General features: G+C 40.8%; 1 protein-coding gene across 1 annotated transcript in view; it reads left to right on the forward strand.

Moving 5' to 3' along the window:
• The window catches only part of EEA1 (early endosome antigen 1), a 1,728,461-nt gene that overhangs the window by 1,643,076 nt on the left and 61,027 nt on the right, over positions 1-24,358 (forward strand). Inside the window, exon 27 of the mRNA XM_044087190.1 lies at positions 20,622-20,742. Coding sequence (XP_043943125.1) covers positions 20,622-20,742 — 121 coding nt within the window. The remainder of the gene's footprint in view (positions 1-20,621; positions 20,743-24,358) is intronic.

Consider the following 24,358-nt stretch of genomic DNA (forward strand, 5'->3'; position numbering starts at 1 on the left):
TTACCTCTGCTTTGGGATTCTACCGTCAGGACTGCAGCAAGGGAAGAGAACATAGTACAGTTTTGTACCTACCATAAATGTAGATGTTCGAGGATTCCCTGCTGCAGTCCACTCCCTCCTTCCCTCTGTGTTTCAGGGTGGTTGTGTAGGTGCCTTTACATGCTTATATTTTTGTATATATTTTACTGTATATATTGTACATGTTTATTGGTGCAGGTTGTTTTGGGACTTGTCTTTTGGGTCTTCTGACATCTGGGGCAAGAAAAGACTGAGGAAATGACGCCGGTCATGCGATTAGTACGCCAGTCTACTCTGGTATTCGGGCCGACTGAGACGCGGACTATACCCAATAGTCAGGACTGCAGCAAGGGAATCCTCGAACATCTACATTTATGGTAGGTACAAAACTGTACTTTATCATGAATTTGCCCTTTTCTCCAATGTAGAGCCATCTCGGAGTTGGTATATTTAGTTGGGGGGGGGCACAGCCCCCACTTGATTAGGGTTTGAAAGTTTGTCTGTTCGCTGGCCAAGCAAATTTTTTCCCTGTGAAAAGATTTGCAGAAGTGGCCCTTTGTGCTTTTCAGCTTTCGCTGTTTATGAGTTGTCCTTTAGGTGTTCAAATAGTTGATGCTTCAAGGATATATTATAGACCTGTTGCTACATGTAGAAGCTGGTTGCATCCTTTAAGACAAGGTTATAAAGACAAAAATCCACTAAGAGCTTTTTTACACAGATAAGTAGTAGTGATGAAGTCCAGTGGCTGTAGCTGTTGTGCCCTTCTCACCTGCACTGGTCTTAGTACTCAGAATCTTTCAGCCACTTGAAGACATTAGATGCAGATACCAGACTTCATCAGTGTTTTATTACTTTATTCTATAAGTGCCATACAGTCAGATTAGTTCCATAAGAGGAAGATGAGAATTTTGATAACACTCCTACATTTTAAGGTACTAAATGCTAACAGATTATTTTTGCTACAAGGTAGCACAGCATGGATTACATCATACCTTGTATTAATCTGAACCTAGCTGGATCCACTGTTCTAAGGTATTTTTCTGGAATATCAAGTACAGCCACAAGACTTACTTGTAATGTGTTGGTCATTGTTTTCCTCATTTTCTATGAAGGAGTTATAGGCTTATGCCTGATTTCTAGCTGGTGTAACCATAGACAGAACTTATTCTTTTTAAGGTTCTAAAATCAGTTTGTTACAGATGGTTGAAATCCCTACTTGTGCGTGTAGCACAGACATGTCCTTCTATATCACTGCTGAAGTATTCTAAACAGAAAGGATCTCCTGCCCAGGGGACCATGACATTCGGCCAGTATATTAAAGCCTAATGATCGTGTATGTGCCGTACGTCACACTTATGCTCCCCACACAGAACATAGGGCATAAAAGGGGCAATACTGATCCAGCTACCCAAAACTACTTTGCTGCCAGATCAAACGTCATTATTGGTAGTTGGTCTGAATGCCTTGTTGCTGTGCTGAATTCCTAGCTTCCACATAAGTGCCCTGTTGGGGTTTTTTTTCTTGGTCTTTTATTTTGCTACCTGGAGTTCATGTTATCCAAGAAGGGAAAATGTCATTGTGGGAGGTAGATTCCCAATAAGGATCATCACAAACAGTGCCTTTTTGTTTGTGTGCTTCCCATGACCATACCTCTTGTAGAGTCTTTAAAGCATTTGTGACTAAGACTCTCAGAAGCCATTTCTCTTCAATGGGCATTTATCAATAAACCAGTGGCTTAAACAGTTAGCCCAGGGTATTATTGCCGAACCCTTTAACCTCAAGATACTCCCGCTAGGATAAAAGAAGGCCAGGAAGTCCTGTCCAGATTCTTTAGCTGTTCAGCCTCCACCAGACATCCCTGCTTCTAGAGGTCATTTAGCATCAACATCAGATTCCTCTGTAGTGACTCTGTCAGTGGCTGTTATGGATCCATATTTTCACATGTCCTCTGAGGCTTTGCAGGCATCTGCTCTGGATGTCAAGGGGGAACCTTGGTTGATTATCTCAGATGGCCCTAGAGGGATTCCACAGATATTTGTCAGGGAAGAGGTTGCTCTTTCTCTTATCAAATCTCACCAAGGGTCTGAACCTCCGGTATTTGTTAGGGCTGATGTCCCTTCCAGGAAAAGACAAAAAAGTGAAGCATGTTTTGGTCCATCCTAAGGATCCTCAAAGAGAATGGTAAGGGTTTACTCAGGGTTTGTTGTCTGCTTTGATGGCCCTGAAGCCTCCTCCAAGGGGTTTTCAGTACCTTCTCCTCCTTGGACCTCTATTCCTTTTAAACAGCTTAGGGAATCCAGATTCCTCAGATTTAGGATTCAGTGTCTGATGAGGGGTCTTTGCTCTGTTCTTCACAGAAACCTTCACCTTTGACATATGTCTCTGATGAGGAGTCTGTTAACCTTGAGTCTCATTTTGAGGAATTGTCCTTTGGGAAACACAATTCCTGGTCTGATGGAATACTCTTAAGTGGGATTTCTCTCAAGTGTCTGTTATGCAGGAAGATGTTATGAGTTGCTTCATATGGATACTCCTAAACCACTGGCAATTCCTCTTGTGTTGGCTACCTTGTTAGACACTTTCATTGCTGCTTCCAAGTCTCCTGATTTTCAGCCTCGTGCTCCTAAGAAACCTAAGTTTCCTGAGTATCGTCAAAAATGTCTTCCTGCTTATCCTGCTGTGGTGTCAGTCTCTTCTGACAAATCTTCTAAGCTCTTGCCTCCTCCAAACTTTTGCCTCAGTAGGGCAATGGAGAGGATTGGTAAGAAAATTTACAGTGCTTCTACTTTGGCCTTTAGACCTCTTAATTACCAGACCCATGTGACCAGGTATGATCTGGCCTTGGTTGCTCAGACTTGTCAGGTTATGTCTGACCTCCCTGATTCTGAAGTCATATTCTCTGTCTTATCTCATTTAGGTTCTGCTTCTCAAGTGGCTTGCCACTCTGTTAAGTGTAGCTATGATGCTGGTGATGTCTGTTACAGGGCTGTGGCTTTTGGGTCTGTCATGAGGTGTTACTCTTGGCTTTGTCTCCAGTCTCTGCCTGAGAATATTAAGGCCAAGTTGTTGGATGCTGCTTTGAAGAATAAACATTTTTGGGACTGTTGCTGACCTGTTTAAGTCTCTTTGAGAGAAAGGCAAAGCCTTGCAGGACCATAAATGTATTTTTATCTCTCTTATCCATACGTTTCAGAGGAATTATGCTTCTAGATCTGCTTTTGTTTGCAGGCAACCCCGCCAGGCCTCCAAGGGCAGGAAGGATAGTAGGCGCCCCCCCTCAGCTAAGGCTATTCAGATTTCTGTGGCCCAGAAGCCTCCTTTATCTGAGAAGACTATGTTCCTTTCTCCCTTCGTCTTTCTCTGTCTTCCAAATTGGTGTCTCATCACTTCAGACTCTTGGGTTCTTTCTGTTAGCTGTTAGGGTTACTTAATGTATGGAAGCCTCTCCCTCTTATTTCAGGGAATCCTCAACCTCCTCTAGAGCAACTTCCTCATTTCCTGGAAGTTTTAGGGCCCCTTTTGAACCAAGGAACCATTCAACCTGTCCCCCCCTTCCCAAGTGGGAAAGGGTTTTTATTCTAGGATGTTCCTGGTTCCGCGAAAGGAGGGCATTTGGAGACCTATTCTGGATCTCTCCCTGTTCAACACCTTTCTCAAGGTCCTTCTTTTTGGATGCTTACTCTTCAAACCCTGTTTCCTCTTTTACTACCATAGGCTTTTCTGGTGTCTTTGGATCCAAAAGATGCTTACTTTCATATCCCTATTCACCCTCTTTTCAGGATGTGTTTACGTTTCTCTGTGTCTTCCTTTCATTTTCAGTTTTCTGCTTTTCCCTTTGGCCTCTCTACTGCACCAAGAGTATTCACAAAATGCCTAGCGTCTATGATTGCTTTTTGCAAGCTCCAAGGCTTTCAGATTTTTTCTTATCTAGACAAATCTGTTGCTTCAGGCGCCTTCTCCCAGTCACCTGTTAGAGGATCTGGAGTTCACTATCTCTCTTCTTCAAAGTCTGGGGTTCACTATCACCTTCCAAAAGTCTGTACCAACTCCCTCTCAGGATCATGTGTATTGGGGACGCAGGATTCAGACAGTGTCAATGTTGGTCTGTCCTCCACCTCCAAAAGTTTTGTCAGTGACGGCCTTCTTTCATTCTCTTCTTCCTCTGACTGCCATGCCAGCCATGAAGTTTCTTCATTACCTCTTTGATTCCAGTGCTTCCTCTTGCCAGACTGCATATGATACCTCAGGTCACTTTGGCTGCTGCATTGTCACACACCGGAATTCAGTGTACCTCACTCTCCCCCTTTCTAAAGAAGGAATTTGCATAGTTGATTCAACAGTGTGCTGTCAACCGAGGCCTTCCCTTTCAGCCTCCAGTCCCTTCTCAGTTATTGTTCACCAGTGCCTCAGACATGGGATGAAGAGCTTCTTTAGTTCACCTGAAAGGTCAGGGTCTCTGCCCCTCCACCATCAGAAGTCAAACCATATCAACAGCAAAGAGATGAGAGCTCTTATTCAGGCCCTTCAAGCTTTTCACCCCATGTTCTTTCCAGGCCCATTAAAGATGTACACAGACAACACTACAGTAATGTGGAATGTCAACAAGCAAAGAGGCATAAAATCTTGCCTCCTGTCCAGGATACCTCTTCAGACAGCAAACATTTCCTTCAGAGCACAATCTTGTGGCAGACTCTCTGAGCAGGTCCAAAACACAGGCTCATGGATGGATGCTTTACAGAGATGTGTTTCTGGACATTGCCCATCAGTGGGGTATTCCTCAGGTAGATCTTTTTGCCTCGCCTCTGAACAGGCAGCTTTCTGTCTTCTGTTCCAGATTGTCATGCCATCTGGCATGGAAGACGGATGCCCTTTCTTTTACTTGAAAGCAAATGTTTATGCGTTCCCTCCTCTTCCTCTACTTCCAAGAGTCCTGCAGATGATTCAGTTGGACTCGCCAAAAATCTTGCTAGTGACTTCCTTTTGGCCAAGACAACATTGGTTCCCCCTGTTAATGTATCTGGACAGGGGCAATCACTGCAAGTTACCTCACTGGTTGAGTTCCCCCACACAGGATAAGAAGTCTCTCATCCATCCTCACTTGTCCACTCTTTAACCGACACTATGGATAATAGGGTTTTGATCCCTGTCAGGCACCTCTTTCCTGAGGACATGCTCAGGGTTTTGCAGGAGGTAAGGAAACCCTCAACCAGAAAACTTTATATGTCCAAATGGAAAAGATGTTCTGTCTGGTGCCATCCTCTTAATCAGGACCCTTTTTCAGTGGGGGTCCATCTGGTCCTCTTTTATTTGTGTGAATTGCGCCTGTCTGGCCTGGCCTATTCTTCTGTGAAGGCCGAATTGTCAGCTATTTCTGCTTGTCCATCCGTGAATCCTCCTTTGGCTTCTTGTTTTGAGGTCAAAGAATTTCTTAAAGGTGTCCTGCATATTAAGCCTCCAAGGAAACCTATTCTTCCTCCTTGGGAACTTACTTTTGTTTTGGAAAATTTGACTCAGGCCTGCAGATTCTGTTTCTTTGCAACATTGTTCCTGGAAGACTGTTTTGTTGCTGGCTTGCTCTTCTGCTTAGAGGGTTTCTGAGCTCCAGCCCCTTATGGCCATTCCTCCTCCTTTTGGTTTTTCACATTGACAGGGTGTCCCTTTGTACTCATTTTTCTTTTATGCCCAAGGTAGTAAAATGAGTTGTCCTTGAATCAGTTGTTACAACTCTCCCTTTTTCCCTTCTCCCCAGTCTGCTAGTGAGAGGGTCCTGCATACCTTGGATTTACACAGACAGCTCAGGTACTATTTGGATAAAACTAAGGTCATTCATAAGTCTAATCAGCTTTTTGTTTCCTTTCATCCCAAGACATTGGGGTTGGCTGTTTCTAAGCAAACCATCTCCTCCTGGGTGTCTAAGGCCATTTCCTTTTGTTATACTTTTCATGGCAAATATCTGTCAAGTTCTGTTAGAGCTCATTCCACCAGGGTTGTTGCCTTCTCCAAGGGGTTGGATGCCAATTCCTTCCCTGAAACTGCTACTTGGTCTTTAGTGCATACCTTTTCTAAGCATTATAGGGTCAAAGCAGGTTTTGCTAGAACCATTTTATATGGGTTTTTAAAGGACTCTTGCTTTTTCACTGTCCCTTCTGTTTAGAGTACTGCAACAATGATATAGAAGGGCATAGTGCAGTTTTGTAAAATCTTACCATAACACTAGATGTCTTTCTCTTCACTGTTGCAGTATTTGCTCCTTCCCTCCAACCCCCTCTTGTTTGTTCTGGGTTTTGTTTTAGATTCCCTTCTGACTTAGGGTTTCCCCTTATTCTTCTGCATTTTTTGCTTCTAGATGTGCATGAACTCCTTTGTCCTGTGGAGACTTTTCTCTTCTGGCGCAATTCATTTCTGGGTAGCTGCACCCATAAGTCCCTTTTTATGCCCTACGTTCTGTGCGCGGAGCATGTGTGTGACGTGTAGCACATACAGGATCATTAGGCTTTGGTATACTGGCCAAGTGTCATGCTACCCTGGGTGGGAGATTACTTCTGGTTTAGAATACTGCAGCAGTGAAGAGAAGGACTTTTACTGTTATGGTAAGATTTTGCACAACTGTACTTTTAATTTCTAACTGTGGAGGTTTCTTTGATTCAGATTTGAAACTAATTTTGTATCTTCCAATGCCCATTAGTTTTAAGGTTGATTTCTGCCTCAAATATGTTTTTTCAGAGTATTTTCATTTTGAAAAATGGCAAGACAATGAAAAATATATGGTATGTGCTTTGGTATTATTTCAGGAACTTAAATAATGGCAAAGCATGACAAATAAAAGAAAATAAAGCTTCCTTAGAGGAAAACTTTCTCCCAGTGGCTCAGTAGTTCTAGGAAAGACGTAAAGGAGTACGAATGTCGACACTTCTGAACTGTCATATTTAATGATTCCTAGACACTTGCAGTTTGTCCTAACCCTTAAGGGACAGGTGGAATCCTGCAGATCTGCTCATTTACCGTTTATGGTAATTTTTGACTTTGAAAGACTTAAAGCTTTAGGAATTTCTGTAGCACAAGCACAATATTCAGTTATTGAAAGTGTAGTAACTGCTGTCTGTTTTGAGAGTTGGTGCATCATGTTAAATTTTACTGAAATTTTGTGAAATTGAAGCCTGATTTATCCCAAGCTGCTAGTTAATTTTCCAAATTGCAAAAACATTCCCCAACTTTTTATTAGAGGTAGTGATTCTCGTTTTGAGAGATCTAATCAGCACAATGATGGGAATGGTGATGTAAGTTTGTTTGACTGTTAGACTCATGAATGAATAATTCAAATGTGGGATTATGAAATTGTGCAGGGGAAATAATACATTTTATTGCTGTGAGCTGTGTTCATGTCCAGCTGTTTGAGGCCTCTTGTGTGAAAGCTTAGCAGACCTTAAGGTATATGACGTTATTATTTGAAAAGCCTGATTTCCCTATCAAGAGGGTTCAGGGTATTAGAAACAGAGGATAAAGGATTAGACCATATAATATCACTTCAGCTAGCAGATCTAAGAGAGACTCTCTCTGATGTTCAACCTGTAGGAGGAATAAAGATGCCTTGTTGAAGTTTCTTGATGTTTATTCAGTCACATAGGTAGATGGATGAGTGTTAATGCTTATAGCCCTTATATGTTGGGAACCAAATCTGGACTTTCTTAAAGACAGGACATCTGTCAGGGTAGACCCGCTGGTCTATCCAAACTTGATTTCAGAATGGTTCCCTGAACCTCTGTCTTCAATTTTAGATGTTAGAAATGTGAGGAGAAGATGGCCCTACATACCCTTAATATAAGCCGGTAGGTGTCATCTGAAATGAGTGCATCAGTGTAGGAAAGCAGACCGTTTCTTTTTGATTATTTTTGCAGTAGGTCACATTACTCACAAACCCCCTTTTCAGATTTTCTGTCAGATGACATCCAGTATGACTTCCACTTCCTAACTCCTCAAAGACCTTGCACCCTATTTTCACCCAGTTGCTGGAGAGCTTGTTGGGGGCATACTCCAGACACTCATCCTACCTGTGTCAGTGTGTTGGTGGCATACACTGACATGCACATGCTTCCTTATGCACCTCCTAGTATACCTGTTGCATTCCCCCATAAACAGACCACGAGTTTAGACAAGCCCTGCAGCCTCCACCACGAACTCTCCCATACCGAGTGGTCCATTTATACTCGCCTTCACCAACCCTCAAGTTTCAAGAATCTGTTCCTAAAATTCTTGTTACTGACTATGAAGGCGGATGCCTTGCTCCTTATGATGTGAGCATATCTTCTACCCTTTGAACAGGGGAGGGAAGGGCTTGTAGTTGCTAGGCAAATACATTCAAATGGATTCCCCAGTGCTTTTTACCATTGGCAAATGCTGTTGTCAAAGCTCATTTCACTAGAGGTGTGGCTACCTCCTTTATGTGCTTCAGGAATGTTTCCACTCTGGCTAGTTTATCTTTTGTACATCACTTACATCACACTCAGAAAGTGTGCGTAGGAAACAACTCCTCAGATAGCATTACACTTAACACTGGAGTTCCACAAGGATGTGTACTAAGTCCCTTGCTGTTCACCCTGTTAACACATGATTGTACAGCCAGGTACAATATAAATCACATCATCAAGTTTGCTGATGACACAACAGTGGTGGGCCTCATCAGTAATGACGATGAAACATCATATTGAGGTGAGGTGAGGTGGAACAACTCAATGTTCTTCGTGTTTCACTGTTGCAGTCATTACATTTGGGTAGTCTGCTGGCAGATTGCCCTCAGTCGGCCTGAATAACAAAGTCTTGGGTCCTGCTTGCTGTCTCCTCTTCCATGACGTCAGGGGTGTAAAACATGCAGCCGATGCCATTTTATTCAGTCTTTCTTGCTGTGCGGTGCCCGAAGCAGAAGCAGTTCGCAAGTGCCAGTCAGCAGACTCCTGAAATTTTCGCATTCAGGTTTCAGAACCGAGGTCTTCAAACTAAAGCGAAGTACCCCGTTGGGGAAACTTTTTCTTGCTCCTTACCGATGTCAGTAAAAGTTAATAATTGCATTACTTGTGGGAAGCAAATACCTCATAAGGATTTTCATTTGTACTGTATTCCTTGCCTAGGCCCAGATCATAACGTGCCTTGCTGTCGGTTTTATGCTAGATTTAACCAACGCACTATTAAGCGTCTGTATAGTTTTGCTTCTAAATATTTTGGATCAAGATTTAATTATCCTAAAATGTTGTCAGTTAGCAATCCGACTACCGGAGTTCACAAAAAACGCAAAGAAAAAGACAGAGACAGACCGTCGAGGTCAAAATCCAACGACGAAGCTTCTCCTAAGCCAGCCGCCAGTACTCAGTGAGGCGCTTTCGCAGCCCCTGATACCCTCTACTTTTGAGTCGCAGGCCTCTACCGAGACCCATTCGGAGTCTGGTATACTTCGAGATTCTCAAGAGTATTGAACCCGCAGATGTCTCTCCCTTGGATGGGTCCAGAGCCGCTGAGCAGGCACTGGCTTCTGAGGATGTTTTCAAGCCTCAACATTTTTATATTAAACCGACTCCAGCCTCAAAAACAAGGTCAAAAACATCTTCTATGTCTAAAAAAATGATGCATGAACCACATGCACAGGCCCCTATGCCTAAAAAACAGATGATCAAAATGGCTGAGGACTTAATTACCTTGATCAGGGGTTCCCAAACCCCGCTAAGAGGCAAGGCACTGATTATGAATCTTCAGATCAGGTTTCCATTTCTTCTGATTCCTCTTCTGATCAGGAATTTTCTATTCCACCCTATGAGGATTCTGATGCAGAGGAATCCATCCCATCTGCATCTCCTCCTGAGGATTACTCTTTTGGAGAGACTTTGCATACTTTAAGGGAACATTTTCACTGGGAGAGTCAGGACTTCTCTGAATCAAAAAAGAGGCTTAGGGATTTCCTCCTTCTTCCTCAGCATAGGCCTTTGGCTATACCTCCTGTATTAGACATTGATGATGTGTTTTTGGAATCAAGCATGGCTCCTGATTCCCTACCTCCAGCTCCTAGTAAGCTAGACAGATATTACAGTGTTCCTGACTTCCACAAATTTCTATTCAAATATCCTGCTGCTGATCCAGAGACTATTTCTCAGGGTCCCAAGGGTGTAAAGGCCTCTACAGCCAAAAATCCTATCCCCTCTGATAGAGATTCCAGGGTGCTGGATAGATGGGGAAAGAAGGTTTATACGTCTGCTACCTTGACAATCAGAGCCTTAAACTGCCAGTTTCATATGCTTAAATACCAACAGCATGTTATGGGCTTACTGAAACAGAAAATTATGTTGATTTCTGATTGTGTGGAAAATAGTTACATGAATTATTGCATTCAGCAGAACAAGTTGGAAAGCATACTTTGCAATGTGGTTTTGATTCCTTGGAGGCCTCTTGCAGGGCCACAGTTACTGGATCTGTGATTAAAAGGCATGCCTGGCTCAAGGTGCAAAATCTGCCTGATCATGTTAAAGCTAAATTGTTGGATGCCCCCTTGCAGCATGATACTCTGTTTGGTAATAAGGCAGAAGAGGTTTTAAAGAAAATGGAAGATAAAGTTAAATCTATACAAACTGTAAAAGATTTCTTGCAAGTGCAGCCACCCAGGTGTAGTAGGCACTGGCCTACTAACAATTGGTCCTTTCCTGTGTCCAACAGAGCCACTCAAGGCAAATCCAGGTGCTCAAAAGGCTCCAGATATCAATCACAGGGTTCTTACAGGTCAAAGCAATGGGGTGGCTCCACCTCCAAATCTGGAGGAAACAAAGCACAACCCTACAGTAAGCAGTCTCAAAGACTTTCCTCTACCATTACCAAGCACTTATCTTTTGGCAGCCCCCCTGGGGGGAAAACTAGTACTTCATGCTCAAAATTGGCAGTTAATAACCCAGGACAAGTGGGTATTGAACATAGTATCCCAGGGGTACTAATTTAATTTCCATACTTTGCCAATTCCAAACGGATGGCCAGATCTGCCACAAAATCAGTGGGCAGAGGCTCAGAAACAAGTTATGTCCCTCATGGATATGGGGGCTATTCAGCCAGTACCAGAAAAGGAAACAGGACAAGGTTTATATTCAAGACTTTTCCTGGTAGCCAGAAAAGACAATTCTTGGTGTCCAATACTGGACTTATCGATTTTGAACACATACCTGGACATTCCAAAATTCAAAATGCTGACTTTACAACAGCTACTGCCTATGCTGAGCAGGAATGCTTGGTTAGTGACTCTAGACTTAAAAGAGGCATACCTGCATATCCCAGTAAGGGAATCATGCAGAAGATACCGCTGCTTCAAGGCAGATTTTTTTGCATTACCAATTCTCTGCACTGCCCTTTGGCTTATCTACTGCGCCCAGGGTCTTTACAAAGTGCCTGGCACCAGTAATTGCATTCTGCAGACAAAGAAGCATACAAATTTATCCTTATCTGCACGATTGTCTCATTCAAGCAGAGGACAAGGACACTCTTCTTCAACATCTGGCATTTGTAAAAAGGCTTCTAACATGCCTAGGGTACACAATAAACAAAAAGAAATCCCAACTGGTACCCTCTCAAATAATTACATTCCTTTGTGCAAGCTTGAATGCAACTGCCCAGATGGCTTACCTTATGCCAGACAAACAAAGGCAACTGACAATATATTTCAAACAAATGGCAACAAAAACCCAGTTATCTGCAAGACAAATTTTGCAGGCTTTGGGGTTCATGGCATCCTGCATTCTACTAATTCCTTATGTGAGACTGCATATGAAGAAACTTCAGTGGTACCTAAAAAGTTTATGGAGCCAACATTGTCACAGTCTGTAAACAATGATTCCTCTCATTCCCTTCCTACAACAGGAGTTTCTTTGGTGAGCAGAGACATGTCACCAAAACAAGGGACTGTCATTCACTCTACCCCCTGCCACCCAAACCCTAACTACAGACGCATCAGACTATGCTTGGGGGCCCACCTGGTGGGGAGATGCATTCAGGGCAAATGGAGCCCAAAACAAATGCATCTGCATATCAACCAGAAAGAGATGCTGGCTGTTCAGAATGCTCTGACAGCCTTCAAGGACTTGCGTCATCCAGGACAACTACTGATAAAGACGCACAACACCACAGTTATGTGGTACATAAACAAGCAGGGGGGTACACATTCCTACCCCCTTTGCAGACTAGCCATGGTATTGTGGAACACAGCTCTGACTTACCAAATACATCTTCAAGCTCAATTCCTGCCAGGAAAACAAAATACTCTGGCAGACGACCTAAGCAGAAATCTTATGGACCCACAAATCTTCAGCATGTTAACACAGAAATGGGGGAGCCCAGACATAGATGTATTTGCCTCTCCCCAAAATTATCAGTTGGACAAATTCTGCACAAGAACTCATCACAAAAAAGCATGGAAAGTGGACGCCCTATCCTTCAGTTGGAAAAACCTATAAGCCTATGCCTTTCCCCCTCTGCCTCTTCTCTCCAAGGTCTTGCTAAAAGTCAAGACAGGAAAAACCAAGAATGATCCTAGTTGCTCCGGACTGGCCTCGGCAAGACTGGTACCCACTTCTAAGGAATATGTCTCAACTTCCCCCTTGGTACTTGCCTCAAATACCTCATCTACTATCTCAGCAGAACAATCAATTTCTGCACACTCCGCTCCAAACTCTGAACCTTGCAGCATGGCTGATCATTTAATAATTCAAACAACACCTCTCAGTAAATCTGTGATGGATGTAATTTTGGAAGCCAGAAGGCCTAGTACTAGAAAATCTTATGTTGATAAATGGAAGAGATTCTGTGCTTGGAACCAAGCACAAGGAACAGACACAACAAAGCCCAATATTCCTCAGATTTTACAATATTTGACTGAGATACTTGACAAGGGCCTATCTTTCTCTTCAATAAAAATCCATGCCTCTGCCATCTAGGCTCATTACAACACAGAGCCTCCCCTCTTTTCTCATACTCTGCTTAAACAGTATCTTAGAGGGGCCAAATATTTAAGGCCTCCCAGAAGATCACCATCTCCTGCATGGGACCTCAATTTTGTGCTGGAAAAACTCACCCTGCCTCCTTTTGAACCAGCAGCTACTGCGGATATAAAATTTCTATCCTGGAAAACCGCTTTCCACCTGGCAGTCACTTCAGCAAGAAGGGTTTCAGAACTACAGGCTCTCATTGCTGTGGAGCCTTTTATTATTTTTTTACCCGGACAAGGTGTCCCTCAGGACCAATCCTTTTATGCCTAGTGGTATCCAGTGTGGCTCTTAACCAGGCAATTCCCCTCCCAACTTTTTACCCAAATCCGCAGAACAAGGGGGAGTGGATTCTGCATTCATTGGACGTATACAGACAACTAAGATTCTACTTAAACAGGACCAAATCTCTAAGAAAGTCTGAGCAACTACTGGTAGCATTTGCTGCAGGGTCAGAGGGGAAGGCTATATCAAAGCAGACTATTTCTAAGTGGATAAGCCACTGCATTCGTTTCTGCTACTTGCACCATGGTAAACCTGTGCCCAAGGGGATCAGGTCTCATTCCACCAGGGCTGCCTGTACCTCAGCAGCTTTTCTCAGAGGGGTTCCAACCAAAGACATTCTAGAGGCTGCTACTTGGAGCTCTGTTCATACCTTCACAAAGCATTATAATTTGCCTTTCTTCTCCAAATCCAGGGCAGGCTTTGCCAGTGCAGTTCTGCAGGGCCTTATAGCCGCTCCTAATGCTGTTTAGCTCCATCCTCAGCTTTGGGATTCTACCCAAATGCAATGACTGCAACAGTGAAACACGAAGAACATAGTACAGTTGTGTACACTTACCATAAATGGAGATGTTTGAGTGTATTCACTGTTGCAGTCCAGGTTACCCACCCGCCATCCCCCTTTTCTATACCTTTTCTTTCCTTCTCTATGTACTAAAGCCTTTGTGGTGTATTTGCTGTTAGATGAAGGTAAAGTTTATGTTGCTAAAAGTGCATTTACATATATTTTTGTTATGTGTGTGTATATATATATATATATATATATATATATATATATATATATATATTTTTTTTTTTTTTCTCCCCATTTGGGAGGCACCTGACATCTGGGGCACGAAAAACTGAATAAAATGGCGTCAGCTGCATATTTTATACCCCTGATTACCTGACGTCATGGAAGAGGAGACGGCTACTGACGCAAGACCCAAGACTTTGTTATTCAGGCCGACTGAGGGCAACCTGCCAGCAGATTACCCAAATGTAATGACTGCAACAGTGAATACACTCGAACATCTACATTTATGATAAGTGTACACAACTGTACTTTGCCTGGTGTGGAAATAACAACTTGGCATTAAATGTGAACAGGGCAAAAGAGATAATTGTGGACTACAGGAAAAATCGCAAGGAACATTCCCCCCTCACCCTCAATGGGGAAACAGTTGAAAGAGGGAGAAGCACGAAGTTTCTGGGAGTGCACATCGATGAGGACTTGTCTTGGAACACAAATGCAAATGCCATAGTCAAGAAAGCACACCAGAGGCTGCACTTTTTAAGAAAGCTGAGGACAGCTAATCTCCCATCGGCAGTTCTCACTACCTTCTACAGAGGTACAACAACCTCGCAGTTTGGTATGGAAGCTGCACTACCTCTGAGCACAAATCCTTCCAGAGAGTGGTGAAGACAGCCGAGAGGATCATTAAGACCACCTTACCACCAATCCACGACTTCTACTTATCCAGATGTCTCAGCAAGTCCAGAGAACTAATTAAAGACTGCACTCACCCTGCTTACAGACTGTTCCTGCATCTGTCATCCAGAAAGCGCTTCCGAAGCATATGTTGCAGAACTACGAGGTTCAGGAACAGCTTCTTCCCTAATGTCATCAGGCTGCTGAACTCTAATAACCACTACACTCCATGATGTCCAACTGGGTCAGTAGTAACTGTCTCAATTTGTGCATGAAACTGGTTACCAGTCTCACCTAATACTTAGTGCAATATTCATCATGATTGTAACTTATAGGCCATCTAGGGCAGTACCAAAGCAGTAAAATATCTCTTCTTTCAGTGCAATACATGGAAATTCATAAATTAACCATAGTGCAATATTCTAAGGTCCGTAGTGCAATACTCTAATGTTCACAGTGCAATACTCAAATGTCTCTTTCTGTGCAAGGATCAATGCAATGTCTTAACCAAGTGCCTGTGCAAAACAAAAGTCTCATGTAAGCAAGTGTTCAGTTCAAAAAATATTAGTGCATGTCTAATTCTGTGCAGTATTAGTCTACCTGCATGTCTGTGATGTAATAGCCAGGTGTTACATGTGTAAATGTCTGTGAAAGTAGTCTATATGTTGTCTGCACATTGAGTCTGGAGATACAGAATTTCGTTCAGTTTTTGCACTTGTGGATGTCTGAATTACAGTAAAGTTTACTTTGGCTTTTGACTTTGACTTCACCAAGTTTTATTGTCTCAGTTGTGACTGTGACAGGCAGTGTTTTGGAAATATGTAAAGCTGATAATTGATACCTGTGCTTGTGCAGTCTACTTGCTGCTTCACCCTGTTGGTTAGTGTCTAGGATTCCAGCTGGGGATCAGCCTAAGAGGGTACTCATTGACAGATACATTAAATGATGTTTTTACTTTATAAGTTGATCTGCAATAGGATCCACTATGATGGGTCATGAATACTCTCCTGCCATCTCCTTGTGACTGGGTGACTCTTCTGCAGCCTTAACTGTTGGAGCTCCCTGTAGGGTAGGCGAGTACATATCTGTATATTACTTTTTTTTTAATTTTATTATCTGGTCTTTTCATTTCTTCATTAGCAGAAGAGTGATCTATAGTGGTATGGGGAACTAATGAGCTCTGAAGATGTGTGTTGTGTTGCTAGAATGCTGTGTCACTGCCTATATGGATACAAGGACGTCACATCAAATCTAGGATACAACTTAAACATGCCTGATCATGATTGATGAAGATGCTGAAAAGGGTGATCTTTTTCTACTAGTAAGAACTAAATATTTACTGTGCACTATCATATTTTTGATGCTTCATCCTCTATGAAAAGAGGAGAAAGGATTCTTACATAACTTATTAGAAAATTCTTTGAATGTGAATAAAAAGCCCCAGTAGTGTTTAATAATTTTTACTGTTTGCTCAGCTAACAAATCATAAGTAATAACTACAGACATTTTTTGTTGTTTTTTCAGTCCCTCTATATACATCTCCATATTACTACTGTACCATTGTTAAACAGGTTTGGTATTTGTTTAACTTTCTGTAAGGAATCAGTCCTAAGTCTTTATTATAACCTCTGTCTATAAACATTCTAGCTGTAATTTTTAACTCCTACTAGTAAAATAAATAGGGATCCCATTGTGTTTGGAACCTTTCCATGTGGTAAATGTATCACTTGTAAGTTGTAGTTAGGACTTTTGGCAAAATTAGTGGAATATATTTTAAAGTAAATGGAATATTTTGTTGTGATACAGAATATATTGTATATGCTTTGAAGTGTCCTTGTAATATGTTTTATATCAGTGAAAGCAAGAGTGATTTTAAGTTAAGGTTACAGGAACACGTGAGAGTGAGAGATATAAAGAATCTTGCTGTGCATTTTAAACAATATACCATAATGGTAATCCAGCGAGGCTTCAGGTTACAATTTTGGAACAAGTTATTTTACATGAAAATTGTGTAGGAATTAAGAAAAAACTTTTATGTAAATAAACTTTGTTCATTTTGAAATATGGTACCCTGACCCCTACTGGTAGTAATGTGGAATGTAATTTAATTTGAGATATAATTGATTAATGATGTTAATTGCAAGGGTTATTTAAGGCTTTGTATTGCGGTGCAGTTTTTAACATCATTGAAGGCAGTGTTGCTAGAGGCTTGAATAAATCTTTTTTTGCTGCATATAGTGTGCTCTAGACATTTTATGTTGTGTATATAAAATTATATATCTTATTTGCCTTCCTTGTTTCACCTAGTGGATGTATGTGGTAATGATTCAGAAATCAAAAAAAAATAACGTGTATTAGGTTGAGAACTGGAAGTTGGATCTTAAGAAAAGTGAAGGGACAAATTGCATAGAAAAAAATAGAATTTGTGGGAACAATACATGCAGAATCGGGTTTAGGAGGAGGAGGAGTAAAATTTAAGGGAAGCTAGGAGTTGAGCAATGTAAACGAAGAAAAATTTAGTGTGGTTTATTTTGTATTACTGCATATGTACATATCATTTGAAAAATGTCACGACTAATAAAGATGTTCAAAAACCAATTGTAATAGGCTGCATATTCAGCTGTCTTCTCTGTGGACTCTAATGTATGGTGGCCATATCTATTATGAAGGTACTCTGAGAAAGATTAGAACTCTCCCAGTTGTTTGCAGTGTCCTGTTTGGAACAAAGGTATTTTATGTATTCATTTATTTAGTTATCTGCTTTTGTTGACCAGGATGGAGCATTGATCCACATGGACCTTTTTCAGACTTGGGTCTGGGAGCGTTTTCTGGTTAAGTGATTTGATCAGAGTCATACAGCAGGCAAATGGAGACTGAGGGAATCAAATCCTAGATTGCAGTTTCAAGTGGCTGCAGTAATGCTTATTGCAGAGCTAAGATAGGGTAATGTAAAGAAGCTCATGTACCGTTATTTAAATGATATGACAGTTTTTTTTATCTTTTGCTGAGGTACACAATAAACTTCTCTCTTTCTGGGAGATGGGTAGACTACAGTTCTCTTTTCATAGGGCCCTCCCAACAATCTGCAGTCTCTAGTCTGCCTTTCCCACCATTCTTCTTACATCTTGTTCTTTTCTTCTGGGATACTGCAGTCTTAGAAGTAGTATACATTTTCCTAATCATAAGCAACTATTTTGTATTTCCAAGGATTGCTGTTACAGTTCTTGGATGTTTATTGGACATCCCAACTACTCCTAAGATATATCTCAAGTATCTAGTCCCTGCATAGGATATCTAAGGAACAAGGGTATGTGCATATACCTGTCTGTATATGAATGACTTTCTTATCCAGGCTTGCTGCCTACAGTCTTAAGATAATTTGTCTCTTTCTAGATTCCTGTGGTTGGGCTGTATAAGCAAAAAAAAAAAAAATCAGATTTTTATTACTACAGTGCAAGACTTTTCTAGGTACAGTATTGGAGTTGGTCCAACAGAAGTACTTTGTCCTAGCAGAGAATTTGCAAAATGGTCTTATGTTCTAGATCCAGCTGCTTTCAGCATGTTTTCTAGCAGTCCTAGGTCATATGTCAGCCAATATTTTCATGACAACCCTCTCCATACTCCATATAAGGAAGTTCAGTATTTTGCAGTCTGTGGTGTCAGACAAGAGAGACATTGGGTCTTATTAATTTATCACATTCCATCATTGCTGAAAAGCCGAATGATTTATGGATGATATAATTGAATCTGGGCAAAACTTTATTTCCTTTCCAAATAATAACTTTCCTTATGCGATATAAGAAATACTTCAAACTTCTGCTGGAGTGTTTATCTTCAGGAGTTGTCTGTCCTCGTACAATGAAAGTAGAACATCAACATAAAGAAGTTGTAAGAGGTATTCCTATCACTAAAGATATTCATGAAGAGCCTTCTGTCCAGGAATACTTCATTTAAACACTGACAGCCCAACAGATATGAGAAATGAGCAAAGGGGTACAGGGTTCTATCACCTTTGCAGTCTATTCTTAGACATTCTGGCAGCTGGTATTGTTCATGGATCTGCAATTACAAGTTGCCCATTTGTTAAGCACAGATAATTTATTAACCGATAGTCTGAGTTACTGTTTCCAATTGATGAGTGGGTGCTTCATCCCCAGTTCTTTTAAAACCTGACTACTACTTTGGGACAGTCACACAAGGGTTTCACTGCTAGTTTGATAAAAATACCCAGTTACTCAGGTTTTGGACAGGGTCCCATGATACTCCTGTCTAGCCTATGGGAACATATTCTGATTTGTTACATATCAGTTTGTTTAGTTCTCTTTTCTACTGATCCTGGTAGTCCAGCATGGTTTAAATGGTTGTGGTTCTAATGGATTTTGCAGAAGCTTGATTCTAGAAGACAATCACTTGAATACAGTTTAAGAACCAAAGAAATCAGACTCAGAAAATATGACTGCTTTTGGAAACTAAGAAGTTGGGTCGGCTGTAGGTATGAAAACAAACCATTTCCAGCTGGACTTTATTATGACTCCAGAGGTAGCTCCCTTCAGGGGGCATTAAGACTCATTCTGTTACAGCAGCAGCAACCTCCACTGTTCAAAGCTAGAGTTTGTTTTGTGACAACAGTTTTATAAGGAATGCTTGATGGAGGCCTCCATACAGTTTTTATAAGCACAGCTTCATATTATGCCTATTTAGCATTGGTGAAGACCATGTCATTTGAGGTTAATCACCATAACACTAGATGACCAAGTTGTGTCTGTTTTCACAGTGACATTCTTCCTTCTCTTTTAAATTCTTTTTTTTTTTTTTCACTTTTCATTGCGGTATTTTTTCTATGTACTTCATCCTGATGCTGTTTTGATGTGAGAATCTGCTGCCTGCTGATTCTTGGTCTTGGTAACTTCATAGTCCCCAAACAAAAAATGGTGGGATAGACCATGACCCTGGAAAGGATAGCAGGGCTGCATTGATTTCAACTCTTCGCAGTTTTGCTTTAACTGCATTGCTTACTGTGAAAGTTGTTTGCTTTAATGGAGTCTCACTGCAGGACGACAATGTGTAATATCCATTAATGTAACCCACAGTAAAGATTACCAGACCCCAAAACGTTGGATCATGTCTGCCACAAGGATGATATATTTTTTTCTTCAGTAGAGAGGTAACTTCCTTGTGTATCGTTATAGTTGGGAAGGGTAGTAGTGGGTGACATGTTGCAGTTTCTGCTTGTGGAAGTCTGTTGTGGGTTCTGTTGGGTTTTATTTTCTGTCTACTTTATTTTGGAAGCTCTCTTTATGGCTTAAAATTCAGTTAAAAGATGTTGAGATATACAAGAAAAACTTACATTGTTTGTAGCCATTTGTAGCCATTCGCACCATGAGGACTGTTTTGCATCACTTTTTTTTTTTATGAAACAACTCTTTGCAAGACTTTGTTGATCTGTGAAAGAATTGTATGACTCACCCACCACTGTGAAAACAAGAATACATCTACTTTACAATGAGCACCTCTCACAGCTGTACCTTCAAGATGGAATATCTTCTCTTCTGTTCACTGTACTTTTTCCTGTGTATGTGCAGAGAATTATTTTTTATTTTTATTTCTTTTATAGATGTTGGATGCCTTGTGTTGTCATTTTACATATTGGTTGAATAAATAACTTTAAGTCATGAAGAAGTAAGAACTATTTAGAGTTTGAAAATGCACATCGTCATATGCCATAGACATTCATGATGTTGAAAGGCAGTGTCTCGAGTGTTTTTCATGAAGATTTTTTAATTTGATACTGCTTGTGTACTTATATTTATGTACTTGACTGTGCTTTGTCTGGACATATAGTTCATAGCTTATAAATATCTTATGAATTTGTACTGATTTCCTAAATTTTATTATGTGCTTGTTCCTTTTAGGTGTCTCAAGAGTGAAGGTGAAATCGAAAAGTTACAAACCAAAGCTGTAGAGTTAAGAAGAAAGCTAGATGATACAACAGCAGCTATGCAAGAACTGGGTAGAGAAAACCAAACATTACAGGTAGCTATATTTGCTTATTGACTGTTTGCACAGTCTATTTGTATGTATGTGTCTGTATATTTGTGTTTTGAAAACTGTAGCTACTTGGTTATCAGTCACTTTTAGTTGTAAAGGCAAATATTCACTGATGAGTATAAGAATTCACTTTATGTTGACTTGATGTGAATTTTTTTGATTGGTATGGAAGTTGCTGATTTATATGAAAGGTTACCTGGACAAATAAACATTTCAGATTTGGTAAGAAGTTCCCTAGATAGCTTCAGAGAGATGCAACTTACCAAAATGTTTCATCAGAATACAGCATAGCAACGTGTATGGAAATAGGTGTTCACCGATATATTCAGAACTGTAAGTCTTTCTAACTCAGGAATCTTTTGATCTAGAATTGGGAATTCCATCTTCATCATCTTCAGGACTAAGGCCGGAAGAACTTATATAGCCTTGCGTCTAAAATTTTCCCAGGCTACCTGTCCCTTTCCGTTTTATCTATAATGATATGTGCAAAAGGAGCCTTCTCCAGATCTAATTTGCCGTATGTAATGTGCAGTCATGACTTTAAATGTCCCCAGGTTACCATTTCTTTTTAGTACATTTTCTTGAATTTTTAAAAGATTTATTTCAAAATCATTAAGTTTTATTGTCATAGTTGCTTATATCCTCAGAGTCTTCAGTTTAAAGTTCAGTACTAGATCCTAGAACTTTTTAAATGTCTCCCCTCCCTTCAGAATTCACAATTTCTTCTGTATTGATTTATTTTATTTATTTATTTATTGCATCTTTTTACCCCCCCCCCTTTGTTTATCAACCACTGGAAAATAGAAGCAGTGCTAGGCAAGTAGTCATAGGAATCATAATGAGCTCTGCCACATATACCATTAAGTAAATGCACTTAAAAGTTCTTATCACCCTTTACAAGTATTTAATATTGACCACCTCCCAGCTCAGTCAAAGCCATATTTGATAAGCCTAATGTAATTTTTTGTCTACCCATCCACTCATCAAGACTAGCCGTAAAGACAGGTAAAATAGTATTTTGCTTGACCTGTAGAGGAAACGTACTCGATAGGCTGAGAATGCATTAAGTTAAGAACCTTTCTCCTCAATGTGTTCTGTTCAGACAAAGCAGAGTCAAGTATACAGTTTAACAATTTAAGTCCCTAGTATGGGTGTTGCAAAGAAATAGAAGGTCAAATAAGTCTGGGTCTTTTATGGCTCAAAAAGTGAAAAATAGGTCACCTTGACACAGTCATTAGCTACTGAGTATAAATAGAGTTGTGCCAATCTTTCAGGATAGCTGAAGGATTTAAGGACTTTATTTTATTTTATTTTTTTTTCTGAAAATCATTGGGGCCTTTCCAGTTGAGCAATATTCTTAGATTTGTATATACCAAATGGGGGATATTCAATAATCGGTCTGAAAAGGGAAGAGTGCATTGATAAAATGACTTCTTCGGATCTTGTAGATATTCCATTGGAAATTAACTGGGCCAGATAGAAGGGTTTCATGTGTATGGCAGAAACAAGATGATCGAATGAGCAGTAGCATAACAAAGGTGGGGTGAAGGGAGGAACTGCCCTAGGAGTAAAATTTTAGGGGGGAGCAATCATCCGATCCCAATCTCCCTTTAATGTATACCAACTTTTTCAAACCTGAGGACTGTAGCTCTGTGTGTGGTCTAAACTTTAGCAACTTCCTGCTACAGTTTAAAAGAGAAAAGATTTGTTTCTTTTTTAAACTAAAACCTGAGTGCCATAGCACTCCATATCAGTTTGTGACAGTTTAAAAGAAATAGATTTTTTTTTTTTTTTTTTTTTTTTTTTTTTTACTAAAATGAGATAAAGTAGGGCTGGAGGCAAGGCACAGAAAGGGGCGTGATTGGCTGAGACAGAAGTGAGGGCATGTGTGTGTGGGAGTGTTGTGTATCTGGTTGGTGTGCCAGTAAAAGGAGCAGAAATTGTTTTTCTTTGTTCTTCACTTGAAGAACGTGTGGGGGGGGGGGGGTTACGCAGAATGGATGCCATCTGTAGGAAGCTAGCCAGTTGGCATCCTGCACATTTGCAGAAGTCCTGTTTTTTTTCTATTCACTTGAACTTCTGTGAATGAAAAATAGTTGCTGCATAAGTAACCAAGTCTCGCATGACCATATCTGTCAGAAGAGGAGTACAGTTTATAACATGTGAGGTACTGCTTTTTTGATGAATGCTACGTGCTAACTGTGCTGTGCTTTTTTGAATTTAGCTTGAGACTTTTTTCAGTATACTGGGTATAGGCATATTCCAGTCCTTTTTGGAGAAGTTTAGTATCAGTGGATGAGCAGATAACATTGCCAGCTTGTAGTCATCAGCTTGGGCAACTACACTTCAGGTATATTGACTTTTACATGTACAGAATAAGTTCCTATTGTGAAAGAGTCTAGCACTGATCCCTGTGGTATCCCACTAGATACAATTTTGCATTCCACTGAGGCTACCAGTAAGTTTCACTACTTGGGATTTTTATAATAGCCAGTTTACAATCCAGTGGACATTGTAGAGGTTTACTTAGGTTTCTCTAACTTTCCAATAATTCCAGCACAGAGGATAGTGTCAAAAGCCTTTGCCAGGTTAAGATAAGGAAGTGTATATAGAGTCTTGACCACTGTCTATAGCCTCTGACTTTTTCAAAGAAGTTTGTTATGGTCAGGAGACAAGACCTGCTCTTTACAAAACCAAAAAAGTGTGGTATAAATCAGTTAAGTTGCCTATGTTCTGCTACTGTAGATTCTATAGCTTAACATACAAGACTTTTGAGGCTGATGGGCCTATAATTACCTGAGTCTGTGGATGGGGCTAATCCCGGGAAGAGGAATCACAGTGGCTATTCTCCAAGCATCAGGTATAAACCCTGTGGATATGCTGAGTTTCCTCCCAGTCAGTTGAACCCTTTTTTCCTCTTGACTGTGGCAAGGGCCAGGTGGGAAGGACAGTTGTCTTTTCTCCCTATCCCTAACTGCGCACGCTTGGCTAGGATCCAGAAAGGAGCATGTGGTGGGTCATCCTGGAGGATGTCCAGTCACTATCGCAAGGAATGTTCTCGCATAGTGGCCCTGCTCTTGTCCCTGGAGCATTAACGGTGGTTTCCTCTGTACCAGGAGATTGCACTGCCCATTGTGCCCCTGATTTCACATAAAACCTCTCCTTGCCCCTGGGAGAGGCAAGTGGGCCAATCTCTTTCATTCCTCTCTCTCCTTCCCTAGCACTTTCGGTGCCAGGGCCACTAACTGAACTCCCATCACCTAGATTGCAGTAAGGGCTTCGTCCTTTTGTGCTACGGAGGCAGACTATATTTTCTTCTGTTTTCTTGGTACTAGCTTTACCTTTCCTATCCTTTCACGTACAGTTACTCTTAGCTTCATTAAGTAAAGTGTAAAATTAAAAATGTTGAAAATAAGACCACTTAGTTTTTCATGTATGTGTATTTCTTAAGACTTTGGTTATATCTTTGCTGTTATACTCCATAAACAAGCTTAAGATTTTCAACAAATACACTGCCTTAGTAGCATATGGGTAGTAGTAGTGCCCTGCCACCCTCCCTCTGGCAGTCTGACAAAGCTCAGTAATCTTCTGATTGCCTGTC

The sequence above is a fragment of the Protopterus annectens genome, chromosome 11.part0 (assembly GCF_019279795.1).
Source record: "Protopterus annectens isolate FY-2018-M chromosome 11.part0, PAN1.0, whole genome shotgun sequence".
Classification (NCBI taxonomy): domain Eukaryota; kingdom Metazoa; phylum Chordata; order Ceratodontiformes; family Protopteridae; genus Protopterus; species Protopterus annectens.